The sequence below is a fragment of the Zootermopsis nevadensis genome, unplaced genomic scaffold (assembly GCF_977971745.1).
Source record: "Zootermopsis nevadensis isolate Lab colony 2312 unplaced genomic scaffold, Znev_1.0 Znev_ptg000061l, whole genome shotgun sequence".
Classification (NCBI taxonomy): Eukaryota; Metazoa; Arthropoda; class Insecta; order Blattodea; family Termopsidae; genus Zootermopsis; species Zootermopsis nevadensis.
Window position 1 is genome coordinate 6,412,570 of NW_028259192.1, and position 23,496 is coordinate 6,436,065.

The 23,496-nt window shown below is 36.2% G+C and overlaps 1 protein-coding gene across 3 annotated transcripts; it reads right to left on the reverse strand.

Annotated features, from left to right (window-relative positions):
* Positions 1-79: 79 nt before the first annotated feature.
* Positions 80-23,458, reverse strand: Mvb12 (multivesicular body subunit 12-like Mvb12). Of its 3 annotated transcripts, none has more exons than XM_022076632.2 (9): positions 22,697-23,457; positions 19,711-19,909; positions 18,233-18,362; positions 15,853-15,948; positions 12,286-12,497; positions 10,220-10,281; positions 10,045-10,095; positions 9,801-9,875; positions 80-4,714 (listed from the first exon to the last, which is right to left on the reverse strand). In XM_022076632.2, exons 1-8 carry the CDS (start codon positions 22,793-22,795, stop codon positions 9,819-9,821), a joined length of 906 nt encoding a protein of 301 aa, XP_021932324.1. In that variant the 5' UTR covers positions 22,796-23,457; the 3' UTR covers positions 80-4,714; positions 9,801-9,818. The 3 variants fall into 3 exon arrangements, with proteins under 3 accessions (XP_021932324.1, XP_021932323.1, XP_021932326.1); XM_022076631.2 differs by having other exon boundaries at positions 80-8,319; XM_022076634.2 differs by having other exon boundaries at positions 80-9,875; positions 23,320-23,458.
* Between the last annotated feature and the right edge of the window lie 38 nt (positions 23,459-23,496).

A 23,496-nucleotide genomic window follows, 5' to 3' on the forward strand; every position in this document is an offset into this window, starting at 1 on the left:
CAGTCAGGATAGCTGGTGTCTAGGCTGATTTTTTGAAACCAGGATTTCCCCAAAATAAAGAATATTTACAACTGGACCCTATGTTTGGTATTTTTTTTAAATTTTATTCAATGCACTGAATATGTATGACAACACCCCAATCTGTAATAACAAATGTAACATTTACTCGCATATTAAAAAAATTCCATGAACACTAACACATTTTGCAAACTTAAAAGAATTTTACTATGTTTATGTTATGGCATAATATTACAAGATAAAAAACCTTAAATAATTCATAATGAATATTACAAATCATAGAGAAATCTCATAACTCAGTTGTCTTGAATGCAACCTGTGATACGTAAAGCAGGGAAAAAGAAGTCTGTTATAAAAATAAATATCATACAGTTGTAAAGTCTCCAATGAAAAATGTATATAAAAATCAAAGAAAGATGAAAAGCAGTTCTTAATACAAAACTGGACATTACTGATGAATCTGCTAATTACAAATCATATATAATGACTGCAGCCACTGAAGGTAACTTGCTTCAAAATTTCAATTTCAATGTTGTCTATCAATCTTAACAGCACAAAAAGACATTCTCATACTTAATATTAGTATCATATAAGTAACATTAAACTTAAAGTAATATGAACACAGGTCTTAATATGTTTGAATATGACTCATTTCTACTTGCTACCATTCCTGATGCTGGAACTCTAGAATATAACTTGGACTGCAAAATTCTGTAACTAGTTTCATTTTAATTCCTCATGAGACTATTTCTAATTCAGGTTATGGTGAATACTCTACTATAAAACGACTGTCATGTTACACTTACTGTATTGGAAGAGACTACTTCAGGTACAAGATGTCCTGTTTTTCATCTTTACAAATCTGCCTTTACAATAACTTATACTGCAGGGTTAGACAAGAAAGCAATAAATGTTTAGAGTTATGGAAATTTATGGAAAAAATTCGAAGTTCACTTTCGTCTGTTATTTTGAAACTGTAATTGAACTACTAAATTCAGCCTTATTTTTGTCCACTTGCATGGCAGTAGTTTGAAGTAACAAGAAACTTCAACTCACAAAACATAACATTTTCTCAAATTCTGAGCATAATACAAGGAAAAGTGTGAATTAAAAAGACTGTTAGAAGCTGTTCAACTGCCAGAAGAGGTAATATGAGGTCTGTTCAAATGAAACCCATTTAAGGACTTTCCTGAGGGAAAGAGTACAGGCTGTTAAAAATATGTGTCAAGGCAGGCAACCCATTCATGCACCAGCTGATGTATTCCATTCGCACACAACTCTCTGGGCTGCTGCTGGAACCACTGCATCACTGTAACCCTAACTTCTTTATCCAATCCTTGAGAGCACTGAAACTCAGTCACAATGACAGATCCAGACCATTTGGAGTGCAGAGTCCCAATACTTGTGAGCATGATAGGATACTTTCTGTAGATGGCAGTAAGGTCTTGGAGCAATCCACAAAACTGACTCTTGTGTATTGATGGATGACAAACCTTGGCACCAGGCAGATTCTGTGCCTGGAATACTGGCATTTAACCATGCCACACTGTCCCTCTGCTCTAATGTGCTGGTTATGTTGAACTTCTTGTGGTTAAATGCTGTGCATGGGTTTCATTTGGACAACCCTCATACTATGGAAAAATAGTTATTCACAAAAAAAAGCTAATTATTAGTTTTAAATATCTTCATTGTAGCTTACAAAGCTCTTATGGCACTGAAATGCAAGAACTGTAAGAATTAAGCACTGAATATACTAACCCTCTGTTTGCACCAAAATAATTACCTTAATTTAAGTAAACAGGAATAGCATCCAAAGGGTTAATCTACCTAAGAAACTAGGAAAATACAACATTTGTGACTGTAATAAAATAAGGTCACAGTGTAAAATCTGCAATTCTGAAACATATCAGAATTAATTATGGCTACATAATTATACCATGATTATAACTGTTATACAGCAGCTAAAAATTATGCTTTAATTAATTCATTGCATAAGATGAACAAATTTCTTGACACACATGTATACTGCTGATCAAATGTGACTTTTGGCACTTTCAGGCCTGTGACAATATTACATCCTCAAATTTGTTAGAAGCATTAACAAGAATTTTATAGTTCATAAAGTAATATTTACTTCTTCCCTATTAGGATAACAAAGGGTCACAGAATTTTGTAGTCATTATATTTTCTTGGCACCTACAGCCAATTTTCCAGCTGTCACTATTTACAAAAACCTTTAAAAGTGCAGGATGATCATGTCTTCATAATACAATACGTAGTGTAATACATGACAGGCTTTCAATGAAAATAAAAGAATTGTAAACCATTATTAACGGGTAGAGTATTTTATGGACAAGAATGAATTTTAATGCAAGCCATTCCAGCATAATATCTGTTAGAAAAAAAATTCTTTTCAGACAGCTTTCTGCACAGTAAAGGAATCCCTCTTTGATGAAAATAAATAAAAGCACAGTATTATATGTAAATATGTTATAAACTATATGGCACCATAAAAAATTGTCCAAAACAGTGGCTTCTTATTGCGATAAATTCATGTCTGTGATTTAAGAATTATATAGGTCTCGTGTAGGAGAATCATGGTATCTTTACCAGGAATTCACTCTCTAGGACTCATCAAAGTTGGAATTAATTTATTTTCCGAGGAGACAGAATGTAATACATTCTGTTCTGTGATGGATCTTAGTTTACTGAAGAAATGAAACAAACATTTAGAAGGGTCTGAGTTTGAAACAAATACTAAAGTTGAAGATAAAATGATAAAATAACAGAAACAATGTCAGATACATTTTGCATTTTAATTTTTTTAATAACCCTTTTTTCATCTACATGTTTGTCAGAGTTTACTTTACGTGAAATATAATTTTAGAAATGAAAACAATGCTGTGTGTGTGACTCAGAAGAGGACCAGATATGAACCTAACCGAAGAGAATTAGCAGCTAAGATTTAACAACAGACATCTCCCTAAGTTAGTAATAATTTATTTGAAATACATTTACAATGTACCAGAAATAAAGATTCTAAAAATCTTACTAAAATTTATGGGCACACAAGACTACTCAGAAGCTCTGGCATGAGGTTGTAAAATAGCTTATCATCCCTGCCATATACTACACTATCAAGCAGGCCTGAAAGTATCAAATGCCTCAAGCATGAGATCACTAGCTATATACAATACTGCATTTTACACCAAGGGTGTAGCAATATTACAAATACAAACATATAAATCAACAGTCATACCACTAGTTAAGGATACAAAACAGAAGACCTAGAATGAAGACAAACTAATTATGCTTCATGATATGCAACATTCAGAACTTCTGGCATGGTTAAAATATGTAAATTGGCTGACAGTATAATCATCTGAACATCAACATCATGAGCTGTTCACATACAATCCACATAATGAAGATTGCTGCAAAAATCTCAAATCTTACAACCCACACAATGTTCATGCAATAAAAAAATATTGCATTATAAATGTAAGAATACTTCACAAATAATTAAGTTACCAATTCCCCAGACAGTACCACAAACTTGAAAACCAACAGTTTTTCATTGTTGATGCTACTTAAACAGTTCATATAGAGAATATACTGCTTACTTTTATCATCATCTTGTTCAAGTAGTACTCTTTTCATCCTGCTGATACAAATGGAAATTCAGCAAAAACAAATTATGAGTTTTAAATGTTTAAGAAGGAACTATTTTTATAAACAGCATCTGTCACAAAACAGTTGGTCATAGGCTTTAAGAAGGAAATATTACTGTCTCTATAGTTGAAAACATGATTAAAATGTAATTCATCACTTATTTACTACTCAGTCCAAGTAGTATGATATTAAAGTGGCACTTCAGTCATCTGTGTACACGCCAGTTTGCTCCTTACATATTATATTTAGAACATATTGCACTCATTCACAAAAATGGTTGAGCAACTACAGGGCATTATGTCAACAAATATGCATGTTAAACATTGATGGAAATTAATGTTTTCTCATTTGTAAATGTTTTAAGAGAAAAATATAACTTTAAGATGTCTACAATGCTACTTTTAGAGTATGTACATACCTAAGTTTACTCGCAACTTAAAAACATTATTTCAAGTTGAAAAACAAGTTTCAGTTGGATCTTTGTAACACAAACATTTTATGTTACAAGTAAAATTCCCTTATTTGAACATTTTCATTTCTAACACAAGGTTAATAAATGGCAATTCTGGTTTCTGATACCATGAGTACCTCTGTAAGGCAGTATTCCACTTATTCTTGATAACAGTGTGATAATGACCCAGAAGGGAGCCTGCACCTTACACAATATGTATGCAAAGAACATATCAAATTCACAAAATACTGACTGTCAGAAATGAGAAATGGGTAAAGCATACAGAAAAACTGTGCCGGATCTGACTAGTGTGGAAAACAGCATTTAGGCCACAACCCAGTGTCTTGCTTACTGACACATAGTAACATGCTGAAGTATTAGACATGCAAAATATTCAGACAGGGTAATGAAGAACCATGACATATTACAAACAGGATATACAGACATGTAACCAGAAATCCTTTTCACGCATGACATATAAACTGTACTTTCCATTAAGGTTTATGCTGCATACAGAAAGAAGTTATTTGCTGCTGTCCACATGCCAAGTACAATTTCAACATATCCAAAGAACTGCAAAAAAAAAAACACTTCCAATGATCTGGCAGAGAACACTAACTTTGGTAATTAATTGTTTAATGAATATGACAATGATAAAGCGGTTCTAGTTGTAAGTGAAATCATCTTCTGACACATCTGGCGATAAACTGAACAATGACAATAATAAACTGATATGACCAACACAAACAGCATTAAGTGTTAATCAACTCGACCTCTAATCAATCTCACAGTGGCTTAAAAATACAGACACAGATAATGATTGGAAGAGATCACTTGCAAGATCTAGACACAAATGATAATTAACATTAAAATGAATGTGATAAAACTGGATGTGAGGCTGCAGACTAGTTTCAACTGGTAGAGGACAGGGTCCAACAATTGGTTATTATAAACATAGTAATGGGATTCTGGGTTCCATAAAAGGATAAAGCGGGGGTTCTTAACATGTCTAACAATTTATGAGGAAATATTCTGCTCTGTGAAGTTAGTTAATGCAAACAATGAAAAAATGACAGAATAAATGAAGATCCATAACCTGGAACATTAAATGTGAAAATAATTCCACATGACCACTAAAAGTTATTCTGAAATTAATTTTAACTGAAGAGGACTTCATACATTTTATTGCACTGTTCAGCTTACAATCTTTTACTAATATCATAGCCAATGTCAGTCATGTTTGATGAGTACACCATCCCTGTAATGTGCGGAGGAGAAAGAAAGTTCTGATGGTAGTGACTGGTAGTAAGAAATGAAAATGAGTCAACAAGTGAGTCTGGCACTTGAGACATGGAAGCACAGGTTAGGAAAAGATGTCAACAACGATGCAGAGCTTCACTCACCCAAGAGGAAATAAAGTGGGGAAAGTAGCATAACACAAAAGACAAGCAGCAAAAGACTGGCTGATAAGCAGAGACAATGCGGTATGCAAAGACACATAGGTTAGACACTGTTACTGAGCATTACTGTGGTTCTGTAAATTTCATAGCTGAGATACCCTCTGATGGCAGGTTCAACAACTGTTGCCACAAGAAAAGACTTAACTTGATTAGGCGGGCTACCCTCAAGAGCTACAAAAATTGTTCACAAACACATCACAAAAATGTTAATGATAACATCAAATCTTATAGCAGTTCATTTGTGTTTGATTAAATGGGAGTGAAAATCAATTAACTGTCTGCACATGGTCCCTATTGTTTTGTGTGCATGGACAGACATGAGAAAATACCCAGTCGACGGAATGGAACATCAGTATGTGACTGACTTTGAAGAAGCTATAGGATGTTTGACAAAAGAAGCCAACAGAGGAAGCTGTGCTGAAAAAATTAACATGACTGATTAAGTGGTAAGGCAACATAATGTCTTTGCTACACTGTAAAAAAATTGGGTGAGGTAAAGACAGAACACAATGAGAAATCTATTTGTGAAAATCAGCCAATTCCTAGAGCAAATGTGTTTGTAAGACATCAATACAATGACCAAAGAATGTATAATGTACCTGATATGAATACAATTGTGATGATTTTTAATAATGATGATGAACAGTCTCATTTTGAGCACAATATTAAAGTCAATATGCCTGAATATACTTATATCCAATTTGAACCCAATGACATATTCCATCCTGTCCATATGGTAAACCTGGTTTGCAACCTAACATGGAAGCTGAAGGATTTGGTGCAGTGGAACTACATTCCAGTTCAAGAAATATCTTTGCAGAGTGATGAAATATTTTCACTGCAATTCATCGTGCTGGAAAAGTAGTGCAACAGTACACTGTAGATTCCTGTTTTCAACACTAACTACCATCTGTTGATGTAGTCTCTGCAAGCATTTTCAAGAACAGGAACTTGATAATGCACCTTTATTATGTCCAGTTGCAGACAGCAGTTCTTGAATTCACTTGGTGCAAAAAGGGACAATTGTCAAATTCATCACTTCAAAGAAAAGCCTTAATTACACACTTTACAGCCATTTGTTTATTTCTATCATGAATATTCCTAATTATGGATTGGTAGAAATGATTGTGCAGGTCAAAGTGGCCACGTGGTCTGGAGCATGGACCTTGACCTTTCAGACAGTGAGACCGTGAGTTTGAATCCCACTCAAGGCATGGATGTTTGTCTGCATCTTTCTTTTAATGTGCTGTTCTGTATAGGAATTCTACCAAATATCTTAACAGTGAGGAGGGAGAGCTGTAGGATAATTAGTTTTGACAATATCACACCAGATTATCAACTGACAGTCAAGCAGAAACTCAGGAAAAACATGTTCATATATGACAAAATACCCATGTCTTATGATGAATGTAAGAGTCAACATTAACATCTGACCAGTACGATGATGATGACGACGATATATCTGCCTCCTGTTTCAAATGCAACAATCACTTTGAATTTTAAAATAGCAGTTCATAAACCATTAGTTTCACATCATATGCTGCATCATTCTCAACACAATGCAGGAATGTCTTCTGCTTTAAATTCAAGATTTAAGATAGGAAATTCTGTTCAACCAATTACACTGGTACTGAATTTTCTAATTACAAATATTTCAGATACACAAATACAACCAGTACTTTATATTAATGATACTGAAGTATCCAAGGTAAAAGGCATGATTTGTTCAAGCACAAAAAATGTACAGTATGTATTAATACAAAACTCACAAAATGAAGGCTTCAGACATATAATGTTATGGGCCAAATGAGCAAAACGGTTGACCAAATTTCTTCTCACTTGTACCTACAACAGCTTAGTCAATTCACATCCATGTGTAAAAACAAACTACTAAAACCAAAACAGCACAAATCCCAGGTGCCAGGTCACCATGACACCTAACATTTTCATGACAGTACCTAGAATTTTCTGCATATTATTATGATGCTTTTATATCTTGCATATTATTATGCAATATTTTCAAATTTGTGCCAAAAAGTTCCAATTCTATCCTGTAGGTAGTAGCATCTTCAGCAATGGTAAATAAATTTGTGTAAATGTTATTTCCATTTCTGAAATACAGTGTGCCCCACAACAGGATGTCCATAGCTTAACTACGTGCTCTTGGGATCATTTTGAGTTGAAAAGTTCAAATAAACATGGGTCCAATATGCAACAGTTTGTAAAGAAAAGTAGAAAGAAATTTTTATTGCAATTGTAACTTTTACATTATTTCCACTCAATTTTAGGTTAAGTTGTTGTTGTTGTTACACTCTAAATTCCATTATTTTCATGACTCTAAATGGCCACCCTGATTGTTCATGCACAGTTGAGCCCTTCATGTAATTCAAGGAACAGCCCTCTTCAGATAGTCACAATAATTTTTTGTGTTAGCACCAGAGTTCATTATTCGATTCAGCAACTCAGCCCTGCTTTTTACTTGGTGGCATACACCATGGATTTCATGTGACCCCAGAGAAAGTAGTCCTAAGGTTAAAGATCTGGTGATCTTGCTGGCTAAGCAACTGGACCACCTTGGCCAATCCAACGGTCTGGGAACTGTTGATTCAGAAATGCAGTCACCTGCCTACCAAAATGAGCAGGCGCGCCATCTTGCTGCAGCCACATATCTTGCCTGGTTGGGAGAGGAACATCTTCCAACATCAATGACAGCTCTTCCTGTAGGAACACGAGTAGCACCGAGATGTCAAGCAGTCTTCGAGCACTGACTACCGTCTTGCCTATGTGCACAGTTTAGTGAACTAGTTTCTCAAACACAGCCAATGCATAGTGAGTGCAGAGCATTCTCTTGACAAACCGTTGCAGATCGGACCCATGTTTACTTGAACTTTTTGACTCAAAATGATCTGAAGAGCACGTAGTTAAGCTATGGACATCCCGTTGTGGGACACGCTGTATATATTCCAGGTCCTAGGTTTCAGTGACAGCTCTTAAATTTATAGAAAAGTCACGCAGGTCATCATGTGCACAGGCATAAATAGAAGATAAGATACATACATAAAATATATGCATAATAATAGCACCCTTTGTAGCATATGAATATATATGAGGGTTGTTCTAATGAAACCCATTCAAGGTGTTGCTAGTGCAGGTGATCACAATGGCTGTGAGCATGACACATCAGCAGTTGACAAGAAGTTGTGCAGCAGAACATGTATGTTAGAGCAAATAGTAATGATGGTTAAATATTGTCATTCCAAGTGCAAGAATGACATGAATAGACCACTGATACTGGTGTTCAACGACCCTGAAAAAACCACCACAGGAAAGCATCCTGTCATGCTCACGAGGGGTGTCACTGTGATGCATGACAATACCCCTCCCCATGTGGCCCACACTATCCAGGGCACACTGCACTCCATGCACTAAAAGGCACTGAACAATGTCCTATACAGTGTGAACCTGTCACCATGTGACTCCCATGAGTTTGGCCCCTAAAGAAAGCACTAAAGGGCCATATATGTAATTGGGAAAGAGCATGAAGACCACAGCTATGCAGTAGTCCCAGCAGCAGACTAGGGAGTTCTTTGCAGTGAGGAACCATCACCTGGTATGTCAATGTGCTGTCGCCCTCAGCAACCAAGGGGTCTATTTTGAATAATCTCTAATGCCCAGAACAATCACTCAACAGGCTGCATCTGAACATGCCTTGTAATACAGTTTTCACTGAAATATGTGTGCAAACAAATCTGGGGTTACCATACATCTAGTTTACACATTTGCACCCCAAGATCATGTTATAAGAAATACGACTTGTAACTGAAAACTTACTGCTCTGTTTCAGTAAAATCATCCCTTTTCTGGCATGTCTGGAGTAGCATATATATTTTATGATTTATTTTATTGTAAGCTTACCAGTACCTTTAACAAACAAAATAAAAATTGGTCTTCTTGGAGTTTTCTGAAAACAAGTATTGTTAGGGTATAAGGAAGTAAAAACAGAGAAAATGCCACTGATCCAAATTCTTAATTTCATGATTCTCTACTTGAATCTGATGAAACATTACCACACCAACAACAAAAATCCAGGAACTCAGGTGTCTCATTTAGCTTGGACACTGTCAACATCAGCATATTTCTTCATTGAGACTGTTGCCACACAAAACTCATCATGTGGTTCTATTTTATTTTAAACTGACCTTGTTATTAAGACAGTTTCAGTTGTCTACATGTGTTTCCTCTGCATCTCGTTCTACACGAAAATCATAATCATACTGAAACAGATGAATAGATGCAATTAGTATTCTCCAATAATCAGATTATACTATTAAAAAGTCATTTCAATTTTTTAAATTTGGTTAACTAATTTCATGACACTTAATTGAAGATTTCTGATGTAATATTCAGAACTGTTTTGCTTATAATGAAGTTATAATTGCTTACTTCTCTGTCCAATTCATATTTCGTCTTAGACTTAATGACAGGAAACTGATGCTGTAACATAAAATATAAAAGCACTTAAAATATAATTTCTGCTCATAAAATAACAATATATCATTGAAATAAAACGCATTTTACATAAAATAACATAAGTTGAGAAATAGTTTCATATACTTACTGTGTATCCATTTGAAAGATTTTGGAAACATGGATTCAACATAAAAGGTACTCCATCAAGACCTAAAATAAAATTCAGGAATGAAGGCACAGATGTGAGGTTACTTAAAACTACACCACAATAAAGGAAATTATACACAGTAATAAAAGAACCAACAAATAAATGAAGGTAATTCCTGGAATTACATCACTTTCATGGTGGTAGAAATGTGGAAGAGGTAAAATGACTTCAAGACTATAAAATAAGGTACATTAAACTAAAGCAGAAAAGTATGCCATGAATAACCGGCTGTCACAGCAGGCCTATGTGAGAAGTGTCCTGTGTCAACTATGGGGATACAGTTTGTATACTCTATATAAATCCAAGCTAAGTGGATCATTCCTTATATGAGTAGTGAACCCCCCCGAGGAGGAAATTGCCAGATTACGTTACTGAGGCCACTATCGTCCCAGGCCGGGAGGTGGTACGGCTTGGGGAGGGTAAAGCGGTGAAAAGTTAAAAGAAAACCAAATGAAACTACGAGGCGCGTCCACAAAGTAAGTTTCCCACTCGTCCCACAGCTAGCAAACCTTATATTGCGCGAATCGACTGTGCGTACGTGATAGAGCAATGACGTAGCATAGCGCATGCACTAACGGCACTTCCCGCGTTCTCACAGTAGCATCGTTGCAGCTGTTGAAGATGGAGGTTCTTATTCCAGCTCCCGCCGACTGTGAAGTGCGGTCAGTGATAACGCTAGGCCGCACACGGCTCGACGGACAGCAAGTCTCCTGCAGGAGTTCAGCTGGGAGGTGTTTAATCATTCACCCTACAGCCTGGACCTCGCTCCCAGTGATTTCCATCTTTTCCTACACCTCAAGAAATTCCTGTCCGGTCAGCGTCAGCGTTTTGAGAATGACAGAGGCGCGGAGATGGTTGTCACACAGTGGTTCCAATCCCAGGCGGCAGACTTCTACGACACAGGTATTCAAAAGTTGGTCCCACGGAATGACAAATGTCTCAATTCCGGTGGCGAATATGTTGAAAAATAGCTGGACACTTGCTGTATCTGTTGCAATAAATATTTTCATGAAATTGTGTTTTGTTTTTGTAAACGGCCCCAGGGAAACTTACTTTGTGGACGAGCCTCGTACTTCGAATAATCGAAGTATATTATTTAATGAAAAATATTTAAATATAAGATTAACAGAATCAAGACACCTTTCAGGGCTCAAACTCCGGCCGGGTATCCGACTCCAGATGCCCAACTCAACCCCCACAAACCCTGACTTGCCTTCCGACTTTCTCCTCGAGTCGTTCTCTCTCCGGCGGACACACACAGACTGTACTTCTGCCCTGCTGTCTCATCAGGGTCTCGAAGCCGCCGACTCCAAAGAACTTAGAGAGGGGAGATAAGCCACTTCGAGCCATGAGGCATGGCTCAGTAGCAGTGATTTTCATAATTTGTAGTCTTCATTTAGTACCATTAGATTGATTAACCAAGAAGAATGAGTGAGAGAAGGACATGTAATGCATATAAGGACAGACTAAGTGCATACAGATATATGCAAGAAGGCACAGTGATTTTAAAATGGATCTTGCAGAAACAGATTGGACAGAATAAAATGTGTAAGATTGTTTTCTTGGGCTTATTCCATCATTTAAATTACAAATAAATCACAACATTCAGGTGAAAAGACAGACGCAGAAACCAGCTTCAAAAACATAGTGATTCTGTTTATAATTTAGATGGACAAAGGCCAAGAAAAAACTTTACTGATTATGAATTCCTCAGACTTCATCTAGAATAAAATAGCTAAGATAAAATTCAGACCTGGGAATTTTTTGTGATAGTAATAAAACTTTGGACAAGGTATCTCCTGAAATGATGTATAGCACTCATTTCTATAAAATCAAGTAACAAAACACACACGATATACATATATACATGTGCTGTGATTAAATAAGAGATGTTCAAATAGATGGATGAGTCTAATGCTGGGTGACTTTAAAATCATACAATGTGCTAGTTATTATTTTGTTTAATATTTGTAGAACTATTGCTACGTTGGCCATTACAAACTTACCACTATAAGCTGCTATTGTGTTGTATGTTCCAACAGTACCACCAGGAGGTCTTGGAGCTGGTCGTGATGGTCGGAGAGAGACCAACAGTTCATATTCATGTTGAGAGTCCCCTCCTGCTACACCATTTGTGGAGGCCTTGTTCACAACTGATGAAACTGAGTAAGGCTGTGGACGTTGAGAATGTGGCAGGTAGGTAGGAGCTGGACTCAAGCTAAAAAATTCATCTCAAATTGTTGAATGCAAATTTTCATAGCCGAAGTCTCCATACGTGCTCAACCTTCGACTTATGATTCATTACTCTTAGACCCTGGCCACACGACCGTACAAAGTACGTCTGTTGCAACGGACATAGGTAAGGAAGGACACCACACGAGCGCAGTGTGATGCGTCAGTTGCCCCAATGGAGTCAGAAGAAGCTGTTGCGTTCTGTGGTCTTGCCCCTTCATAATTCTATGATGGACGTCACAATGTGCGTTACAACGGACGTACTTTGTACGGTCGTGTGGCCCCAGCCTTAAGCAGGATTTGAGGTTTTTATGGTGGTGAGTCCAAAGATGGCTGTCTTCTGGGTTCTAGTGTCATGCAGTCTGGTAGAACTTTACCAATGTTTCAGAGGTCCTTGCTGCCTCGTTCATTAGAACAGCAAGTAAGCTGCTCCCGTGGAAATGACGGTAAATATCTACCAGACTATACAGCGCTGCAACCCAGAAGATTATCCTAACTTGGAGCTACTGCAGTGCTAGCCAAAACTATGGATAATTTCAAACAATGAAAGTGAAAGCTTGGATATATGTGTATATATGGGCCAACATATTATAAATACAATACAAAACTCAGCAAATTATAACAAGGACTTTATTGTAATGGATAAAGTGAATTTTCAACCAACCTCATCTCTGTAGCGCTAACATTCATTTCAAAAACAATAATAATTTGTATTTATAATACAGCACTCAAATTTATGTCAGTAATCCATGCATACTGATTTGTACAACAGAACACATACATTCAAATTTATGTATATGATACATAATTACATGCAGCACAGTTCTAGAGGAGCTGATAGCTACTCAGCTGGTCAAAAAATTCCCCCTACCTTTTATAGAACCTAGAGGTTTACTACTATGTTCATACTAGCCTCCCACTGGATCAGCATACTGACTGACTATGGGCTGGACAATTGGGATTCAATCCCAGCAGGGGAAAAGGCATTTCTTCTAGCATCTGCATCCAGACTGGCTCTGGGACCCACCCAGCCTTCTGTCTAATGGGAAAAGGGGGTCCTTTCCCCGGAGGTAAAGCGTGGCTGGGGTGTGAAACTCACCACTCATTCCCATACAGTCTACAAGGATAGCAGGATAGCTTTACTTTCTTTACCACAATCAACCCCTCTAACAGAATGGACATAAAGTACATTTCACTGCCATCTTCTGTCAATCAAGACATGATCAATTTGATCATGTGTTTTTCCATCATAAGTCCAAGTGTATTTATGAATTTTGCAATGTAGGAACTTTGACAACTATATTTTTTGATGTGGTAAAATTTACTACTCTAACCCCATTATTATTACTAGTTTCATGTAAATTCCCAACTGTCAGTTTGAAATATTTTCCCTTCCCACCTAGGCAATAAAATCTAATAAAATTGTAAAACTGGTAAAATACATGCTCTAGATCCTTATAAAAGCCGTCCTTTACATTATCACACTTATACTTGGATGGCACATGCACATTCAGAACAATAATATCACAATGGCAGCCTACTAGCATTGAATATGACATCTAATCATTGACAAACTCTACCTTCTTAAATGTTGATATGATACCCACATGTACAAGAGAGCTTGTTCCTAGGTGAAGATCAGCAATCCCATTTCCAAAGAAGAATGTATTGTATGAACATCCAATTTAGAGCCGCCCTTGTCACTCCAACTTCCCACACTGTCACTAAATTTAACTTTTATTTTGCTAATTATCTCAATACTGTTTTCAAAGATCCTGATATATACAGACTCCTAATATTCAAAGTTACAAATCTCATGTCAATTTTTAATCGCTTATGTCACTCTAGAGAATCCATCCAAGTGTGTGGCCCTGTGCAATATTTTGTAACATGCTGACGTTTTACAGGTTGGGGAGGTGTTAGTCACCAGCCCAACACCCAAAGCTGGAGGATCATCCCTTGTCATCAGTCTGCAACTGCTTACTCAATATTTTGTAGCTACCCTCCATATCTGGAGGTCTTCTCCTCCATCCACAACCTGATAACATGCCATGCTGTAGTGGCAAGGGAACCACTTTTAAGATGGTCTGATTCCTATATCACATGCTGCAGGTTATGTGCACCCATGACTAGATCATAACTCTATCTTTCCCAGATTTTTAAATGTTTAGTGCTCAGAAAGTATGTATTGATGAGAATAGTATTAAATACATCAAATTTTCACACAAGAAATAATGTAATTCTAACACATCAATGTGATCCTGAAACAATACTATAAAATACACAAAACATGTTAAATGTATGTACAAATATGTATTTACAGACATTAAAATATTCCACAAGATTACCGACAGACTGATTCTTGGTTTATCAAATGTCAACTTCATTGTACGTAATATACTGTCAAGCAGAAGTATAAACATGAATAAATTTAAAAGGATGTGGGCAGTTGTGCCCAATTTTGGATATTACCCCAGAAAGTACTTTCAAGGTTCTCGGAAAAATGATGAAAATATCAGGAGTGAGCATCACAGCCAAGAACTAAACATCAGACTTCAGGAGTACTAATACATATCATGGAATTACATACACTATCCTGACAAAAAGTACAACACAGGTACAGTTACTAAAGTGTTGAGGCAAGCTCTACAGTCCACTGAATGCATGTGCTTCAGCTGAAACACCAACGAGTTTGTTCAACTAATCTAACCACACAATGAAATAATGAAGTTGTGCTGGTGCAGTAGTGATTTGCATACAAAACATAAATCAGTACTAAAATATATTTAAAAATATATTAAGTTAAAACAGTATTATGGTGGCCATTCATTCAACATACTGATTTGACAAACTATTAAAAAAAGTATCCCTTCATTTCATTAGTGTCTCAAATTAAAGCATACATACAGCATACTTCAAAGGTTACAAAGATGCCTATAAAAGTATTAGAAAAAAATATGCAGTGGGTTAACTTTTATTTAGACTGTAACCTATAAATGTTACTACTCTAAGAGAAAGAGCAGTAGTCAGAAGCTAACAACTTCTATAGGTGCATTGTGATACGATAAAAAAAAAACAAGCCAAGTACAAAAAGCAAGGTTTGTAACATATTCCTACCAATCAAGTTTATTCCTTGAATAAGTAGTCTTGTGCATCCACTTCAACTCAATGGCCACCCTAGCCGGAAGCCATTGGAACAGCACTTTTGGAAAGATGGAAAGTCTATTTCTATTTGAACCATCATTGTGCTATGCTGAAAATAAACTCGAACTAACTCTCATATTACTAACTACATCTTAAGTTTCATGCACAATTTCATGACTGATGAGGTGCAACCATACCTATAAAGCAGCTGGGTGGGATGTGTAGCACTGGGTTTATTTACAGATGCTAAAGTCGGTCCACATTTATAGCACACGGCCATTCCATTAATTTCTCTGAAATAAAGTAATGAAATATAACAATGATTAAAGCAAACAGAAATTAACAATCAATTCTGAAGGGTTCTGACAATGCTGTAATACATTCTGCTGGGTTTTTAGACCTTGTCCATCGTCTGATGTTAGAAAATACACGTTTTGAGGACTAGACCCAGTCCTCAAAACAATGCAAATAAAACTTAACACTGTTGCTGACAGTTTATACTGCATCTTCTAAGATGGAACACTGCATACTGTAGAATACTTCCTCATTTCCATCATATTACAGATGTTAAATATATTTGGAAAAGTATGTTTATCTAATCCTGAAATTCAAATTTATAAACGTGAGATTTGTTGTTGTTGTTGTGGTGGTGGTGGCAGCGGTAGTAGCAGTGGTTGTCTTGGTGGTGATCTAAACTTTGGTGCCATGTACACTCATAGGTAAATGTGAATGTTTGAGAGAAACATTCTGTCTCCATCTTCACAACTCTAGAAACTTTTCAACTTTACTTTTTTTTTCTCTCTCTCTCTCCCCCCCTCACACGCACACACATACATATCAACAGGCACACTTAAATAAGTTATAAAGTTTTTCATGTGAAAGAACAATGGCTTCCTATATTCATTCTTGTAGAAACCACTTATTTTTCTTATTCAAAAATAGAAAAGAAAAACCCCCCAGAAATGTTAAAACATTCCTTGAGTAATTAAAAATACCTCCCACAAATATAAAATAGCTGCATAGCCAAAATATGGTAACATGGTAATATGGTATGAAAGGCCTTCAAAAAGTGTTTCCATGAAACAAAATTGATGCTGAAGATTGCTGTCTTCTGGGTTGTTGCACTGTGTAGTCTGTTTGATGTCTAACCGTATTTGTGAATTTGTCCTGTGTTTAGAATAGGATGTATTAAGTTGTCTGCATTTTTTTGTTCTTCAATAAACTATCAACCACACAAATCAAAAGTTGATGTCTTCCATTATATCACAGCCCATCCAGATTTTCTTGATGTAAGAGAACTGTTGTTTTTAAAGCATAATTCTATACTGTGCCAGTCCAGGTTCATGTTTTGATTCCTGAACGGGCTGAACCTTGAGATGAAGGGTAAACCAGGCTTTGGCATATTAATCTGGTTTATATAAATGAAGGAGGTGTGATTAGATGATATTTGGTATGCCTGACTTCATCCAAATTTAAGTGATTTTATTAATTTTGGCATTGTTAAATGTATTACATTGGAAGAGAGTGGCGACACTCTGACGTGGAAAGTCTCTCTTCCCGACAATCCGCCTAACAGGAACGAGACTTTAACAAAGTTTTTGCACTCGTAAAGGTTGTTTACAAAAGGAAAACCTAAGCCCTTCCAGATGTGGAATAATCCGACAACCATTGCTTCACTGCGACGGGAACCGATAAAATTCGAATGTGACTTTTCGGCGCGTTTCCGACATCATGGGGTGACTGTTTGGGGGCGAATCGGATCGTTGTATTAAATTTAAAATATGAGAACAGTTACGTTGCAGGGGTATTTATAGTGGGATTGCGTTGGTGCGGGCTCTCTAAAACATTTTGGTTCTTCAAGTCAAGCAGACAGTTCTGCTTGTGCCTTAAATTTTGAAGTACAACTACAACAGCCGAATCATCATGCTGCCTTCCGATATGAGTAATTGATTGTACAACAGCATGTCTCAAGGCGTAATAAAGGGTGACATCTCCAAGGTAACTTCGGTGTGGTCTGCAGTTGCTCAACCCCAGAGATTTCACGTCCTTGGCGCAAATGCTGCTCCAACCACCACAGTCCCCGTACATTCTCCAAGATTCCGAGACCCTTGCTCTCCGACAAATCCTGCACCAATTATCCCTTTATATCCTTCCGCATATCCAAATTTATACCTCAAGCTGTAACCGCACGCAAACCGGGAACGCTACTGGGTTTGATCCTGTGGCAACCAAAGTAAGAAGAAGAGTCGTGTGCGGAAGGGCGGTTGCAATACCGACTGTGAGTGTTGCAATTGCTGCACTACTGCTACTTCCACCACAACTACAATACAGTGGACCATCAATTCCCATCATTAATTAATCCCTTAAAAAGCACATTAGACTCTGTAAGATTTGAGGTTTTCACAGTGGTGAGTATGAAGATTTCTGTCTTCACATTAGACTCATTTTTGGGGAAAATAAACACCAATAAATACTTGTCTTAAGATTGTAAAAAATCCTCTTACCCTTCTCATTATGTACCTAAACTTATTGTCCAACTCTGAAACAAAACAAATATGAATATAAACATGCAATTACCCTGCTAAAGAAAATCCATTTGGAGCCTTCTTCAACCTTCCCAAAACAATAATATCTGTTATGGCACTGGCAGCCTGATTACGTCTTGCCAGTCTGTAGCATAGTTGCCGTTTGCGCCATGCTTTCTGATCTAGAAGCAAACATCAACAAAGAATGCATCATTACATAACAACTTCTAAATTGTGGCATATTTTTTGAGAAAGAAAATTTAGAAAACCATATATATCATGAATGTATCTTTCCTGCAGTGTACCGACTTTTGCTATCCCAGGATCAAGTGCTACTACATTTATGTAGAAGTCATCAGTCATTGAAAACCAGAGTATGTGATTGTTGCTGGGTTGCATTTTAAATGGTACATCCTGCATTTCCTTCCTAAAATTTGAGGTTCTCACAGTGGAAGATAACGTTGTTCTTATAGAATGAGACACCACACACACACACACCAATGTTTTGGAAAAACATACTGTCATTTTCAATCATGAAGATAAAGAGAGTAAATTTTTCTGAAATTTTGTTATCTACCTACAAATCCTCACAGAATCATGCCCAGAACAAGTCTGTCATGCTTTTTTTTTCTAGGTGTGGCTTGCATATTTGTTTTTGTATATGCCAACAAATATTAAAACCACAAAGGTCAACAAATATTTTAAACGCCATTATGGGTGATAAAACAAGTATTTAAATCACAACAGGCCAACCACTCACTGTTTGTCAAGTCCACTCTCTGAGGGTTTACTAGAAGACTTGGATGTGGACACAAGCATTAAGCATCGCAAACTAAATGACTACAAATGACATTACTCCTTCAAGGTAAGAGGCCATGTTTTCCAACCATCTAAGACAACAGGCAAAATTATTGTTTTGTATATCTTGATCTTCAGTGTTTTGGATAGCAAACAGGAAGATAACACTTACAATTATTCATTATCAGGACCTTTTCCCATCATCTGTTCTTTAAAAGCACAACGTTTCGGAGGTTGGTTCTGTCTCCGTTTTCAGGTGAGATGTACCTACTCTGTTGGGTCCTCTCACCTGAAGGCGGAGACAGAAACAGCCTCTGAAACATCGTGGTTTTAAAGAAAAGACGATGGAAATAGTCCTGACAAAGAATAATTTTAAGAGTAAACTACCGTCGTCAAAACCCTTTAGAAATGAGGATGATAACAGCTTCTGAACTGAATAAAAACAAGTGTTTTCTGAATGTATTCTACTATTGATTTCATGATGGACATCATTTCTATTTGTTGTTGTTGTTCCTAGATACTTAAAATTGGACCATTTTTAAATTATTTTACTTATAATTATGTTCCACCATTGTTGCTTATGTTGATCTCATATTATGCTCATGTATTTAGTTTTGTCAAACACCATCAACTCCTGTCTCAAGTCATATAGCATTGTTAATCATTCTTATGAGGTTAAGCGATAACGGTGTGTACCATTAGTCTTCTGTTATAATGAGGAAAGACTGTTACCAGTGTCAGCAGTACGCGTGATAAGTGCATATCCATCAGGTGGCACTTCCTTCTCATTAATGACAGCTACAGACTCCACAATATAATCTGTTGTACCCTCAGTCTTTGATAGGCAGATATAACGTGTCATCTTCTTTACAAAGAAGGAAGCTTCTCGCCACAGATCTGCATCCGAATCTTGATCAAGCGTTCGGGAAACCTATGAAGGAAACAAATGTTTATTTAAACTGTGTCATACTCTGGCATTTTATATAAGTTATTAAACAAAGCAGTCTACATATACACATCTACATATCACAAAATTTTAAGTACAGATTTGAGTTAGTTCTTGTAAAAAATTCTATTTAATAGAAGTTTTAGGTTATCTCACAATTCATACTTCCATCAAGTATAAAAACATAAATAGAAACAACAGTACAGACAATACTATTTGAAATAATTGTGTCCTTCATTGTAAGGTTTAACACTTTGAACCATATAAAGTATTACATTCAGTCCTTTCTGATATGTTCAAGCACTCTCTGATTAGGTTGGCAGTTCATGAGTAGTGAGTCACCACCAACAAGGTTAACACCAAACAAGCTAAATGGAGATTCCACCCACTTTCACAAAACTGTTTCAATAAAACCACTTTATTTACTGTAACATTACAGTAGCTGCTTACAGAAAGTGATATTCTCAACATTTAAAAACACTTCAAAGTGAGTGACACATATTGAACATCACATTATGTTACAGACACTGGGCATTGCCTTATGTAACTTCTATAAAAATATTCTGGATTTTGATCTGCAATGGCTCCAAAATCTGTGAATTATTTCCATAAATAACACACTTCAATTTGTATCTTAATTGCGTCATGTTTGTGTTATATCAATACATATATTTATTTTTCCAGTCTATACACAAAACTTGTTTTAAAATAATGTTGTTAAAATTATTTATAACATTTACAATATAAATTGCATTATGTTATAAATAATTTTAACAACATTATTTTAAAACAAGTTTTGTGTATAGACTGGAAAAATAAATATATGTATTAACACACTTCAAGTTTTCCAACAGACATTCTAATCTGGGGATGATGAGAACTATAGTCCTCTACTAATCATCTGTTAAGTGAACAAATTTCCTCAACTCCACATTAAATGTTCTGTGGTATCTGCTGCTTCAATGTATTGCTGAAAAAATATACACAACTGTATCCTTAGTTAATCATTCAAAAAAGGGCTTACAAAATTGCAAATTTAAAATATTTTAGAATAACTTAAACAAATCAAAGTTGCACTCATAAAGAAATCAGGAGCAGTTTAAAGGTTTCAGAAATTCAAAATTAAGAAATATTTAAATAAAATTTTGAAATGCTGCATCTCTCAAAATGGCCTGACATGGAATCCATGTAAAACAATAATAACCTATAATCTTCAGGAGCTGACTACACTCAAAACTGTTTAAAGACTTGCTACATTATTACTACTTGGCCAAATTTGAAATGTCAGGTATGATGCAAATTAGTAGCAACAATATGTTGGCCTATACACAAAGGATTGCAATCTTGTCAGTTGAGATACTATGTAGTCTTGCAGATCATTATTACTACAACCGAGAAGACCAATATCAACAACCAATGCAGTCACTGCTGTCAGAACCTCATATTTAAGGTAAATGTGAAGACTGAAGGTTTCTGATGATGGTGCATGTTATCTATAAAATTGTTTCCTTGCACTTTAACCATCATCTAAATTATGAAGAAAATCACAACATTTTAGAAGGTAGATTCTGCTTCTGTCTTTATGTAAAAAAAGGAAGAGGACGGAAATCACACCTGTTGGGTCCCCAGGTTGAGCTAGCCTCATATCTAAGGTTAGCTAGCACCTCTTTCTACCTGGAAATAGAAGCAGAATCCAGCTTCAAAAATTTGTGGTTTTATTTATAATTCAGACGATAAACAAAGTTCAAGAAAACAGTTTTAAAGAAGACAAATGTTCTTTTAATCTCTAACTCTTAGTACCATATCTTGAAGTTCATATACTCTGGTACAAATAACAAAAAACAAAGAGACTGTGAAGGAAGAATGCTGACCTCTAGGATGATATAAGGGTTGCTCAAATGAAATATTGACAGTTCTGGGTGAAGGAGTAGAGGCCATTCAAAGCAGTCCACAAGGGCAGTGAGGTAGGAAATCCTACCAATGCACCCAACTGATGGTCCACAACATCAAGAACTATGTAGGTTGCACCAATGGAGTCTTATGACATGAGTGTAAAACCTTCTAATGTTTTCTTGAGGGGGCTCAACACATACAAGTGACAGGGTTACAGGCATGGGAAGAAGGGGGATAGTGTGGGCCACATGGGAATAAATGTCATGCAACCTGATAATTCCCCTCATGAGCATGGCTAAATGCTTTCTCCTGATGGCAGTATGAAGGTCTCACGGGATTCCACAATAGTGCAGTGTACTGATGGCAATGTCTGGCCTCTTCAAGAGTGCCTAGAGGGCTGTATATTTGCCATGCACAAAGACATCCTAGGAAAAGGTGGTGCATTGCTTCTAGCACACACAGGAGATGCTTTGAAGAAGGAATTCATTAGATAGGGCATCATGTCATGCCTGGCTCAATGCCCAAAGGGACTATTTTTAATGGCCTCCATTCCTGCAGCAAAAAACAGGCCCTGAACAGATTTCATTTATAAATATGCCTCATCAGTTGCTTTACCAACAGTTGGCCATGATTTAAGAGTTGAATGAGAAGACAAAGATAAGGTGCACTGACAGAAGGCAAAAGACAAAAATATTTTACATTCCAAAAAACAAAATTTGCAAATTAATGTTTTAATAAACTTTCATGAAAGATCATTTCATTTTCTGCATTTGCCAGATATGCACAAAGAACAGTACAAAATCTGAAGCTTGGAAATTGAACCGCTGTTATTCCAAGTGTCTTAATTTGGTTTAAACCAATTTTGTACAATATACTTACTACAATAAACCCACTGGGACATTTATCTGGATCTTCAATGACATTTATGGACGTAATTGGTCTATCATCTGGCAGTGTCTTGTATAGTTGTTGCATCATGATGTAATGTCGTATGTATCAATATTTTTTACTGTGATAACGAACAGTATATAATAATCCTTTGAAAAAAATATGGCCAAAAACACTGTTTAACAAGCTAGGGTTTTATTTCTTTCACGTCAAGATGGCTTATTAATTAGTATTGCTTCCTCTCCTTTCATATTCATACTGACTTATCTGTAACTTATAACTTGATCACTCTTTAACAAATTTACAACAAAACAAATCAGGTCCTCTTTGCCGCAGATATATTGTCTATAACTAATACCAACTATATGACTGACATTTGACAATTCTTTTATCATTCACTGCACAAAAGCACAAGCAAAAGCATCGATAATTTAATACGACTAATTTCAAACCAAACACTACTTATGATCTCGGTTTATTCCCGCAACTTTGTATTACAGTAATGAGTCACTTCTATACAGAGAATACATAATTGAACGTGCAGGTAAATTATGTTCCCTTTACTTGATTACAAGACTTTAAAAAAAACGTTACAAAGCAAAATATTTTCATACAAATGTCTGTGTTGATAGTCTCCCATTCACAATAGCAAATCAAGAAGACATATATCACGGCTCATAAATAGCTTTTCAAATATCAGCAACTGTTCTGACGTCCGTGGACGTAATCCAGAAGTTTAATAGAAGCGGATGCCTTCTGTGAAAACAATAGTTTGTCTGTGTTATCACTGC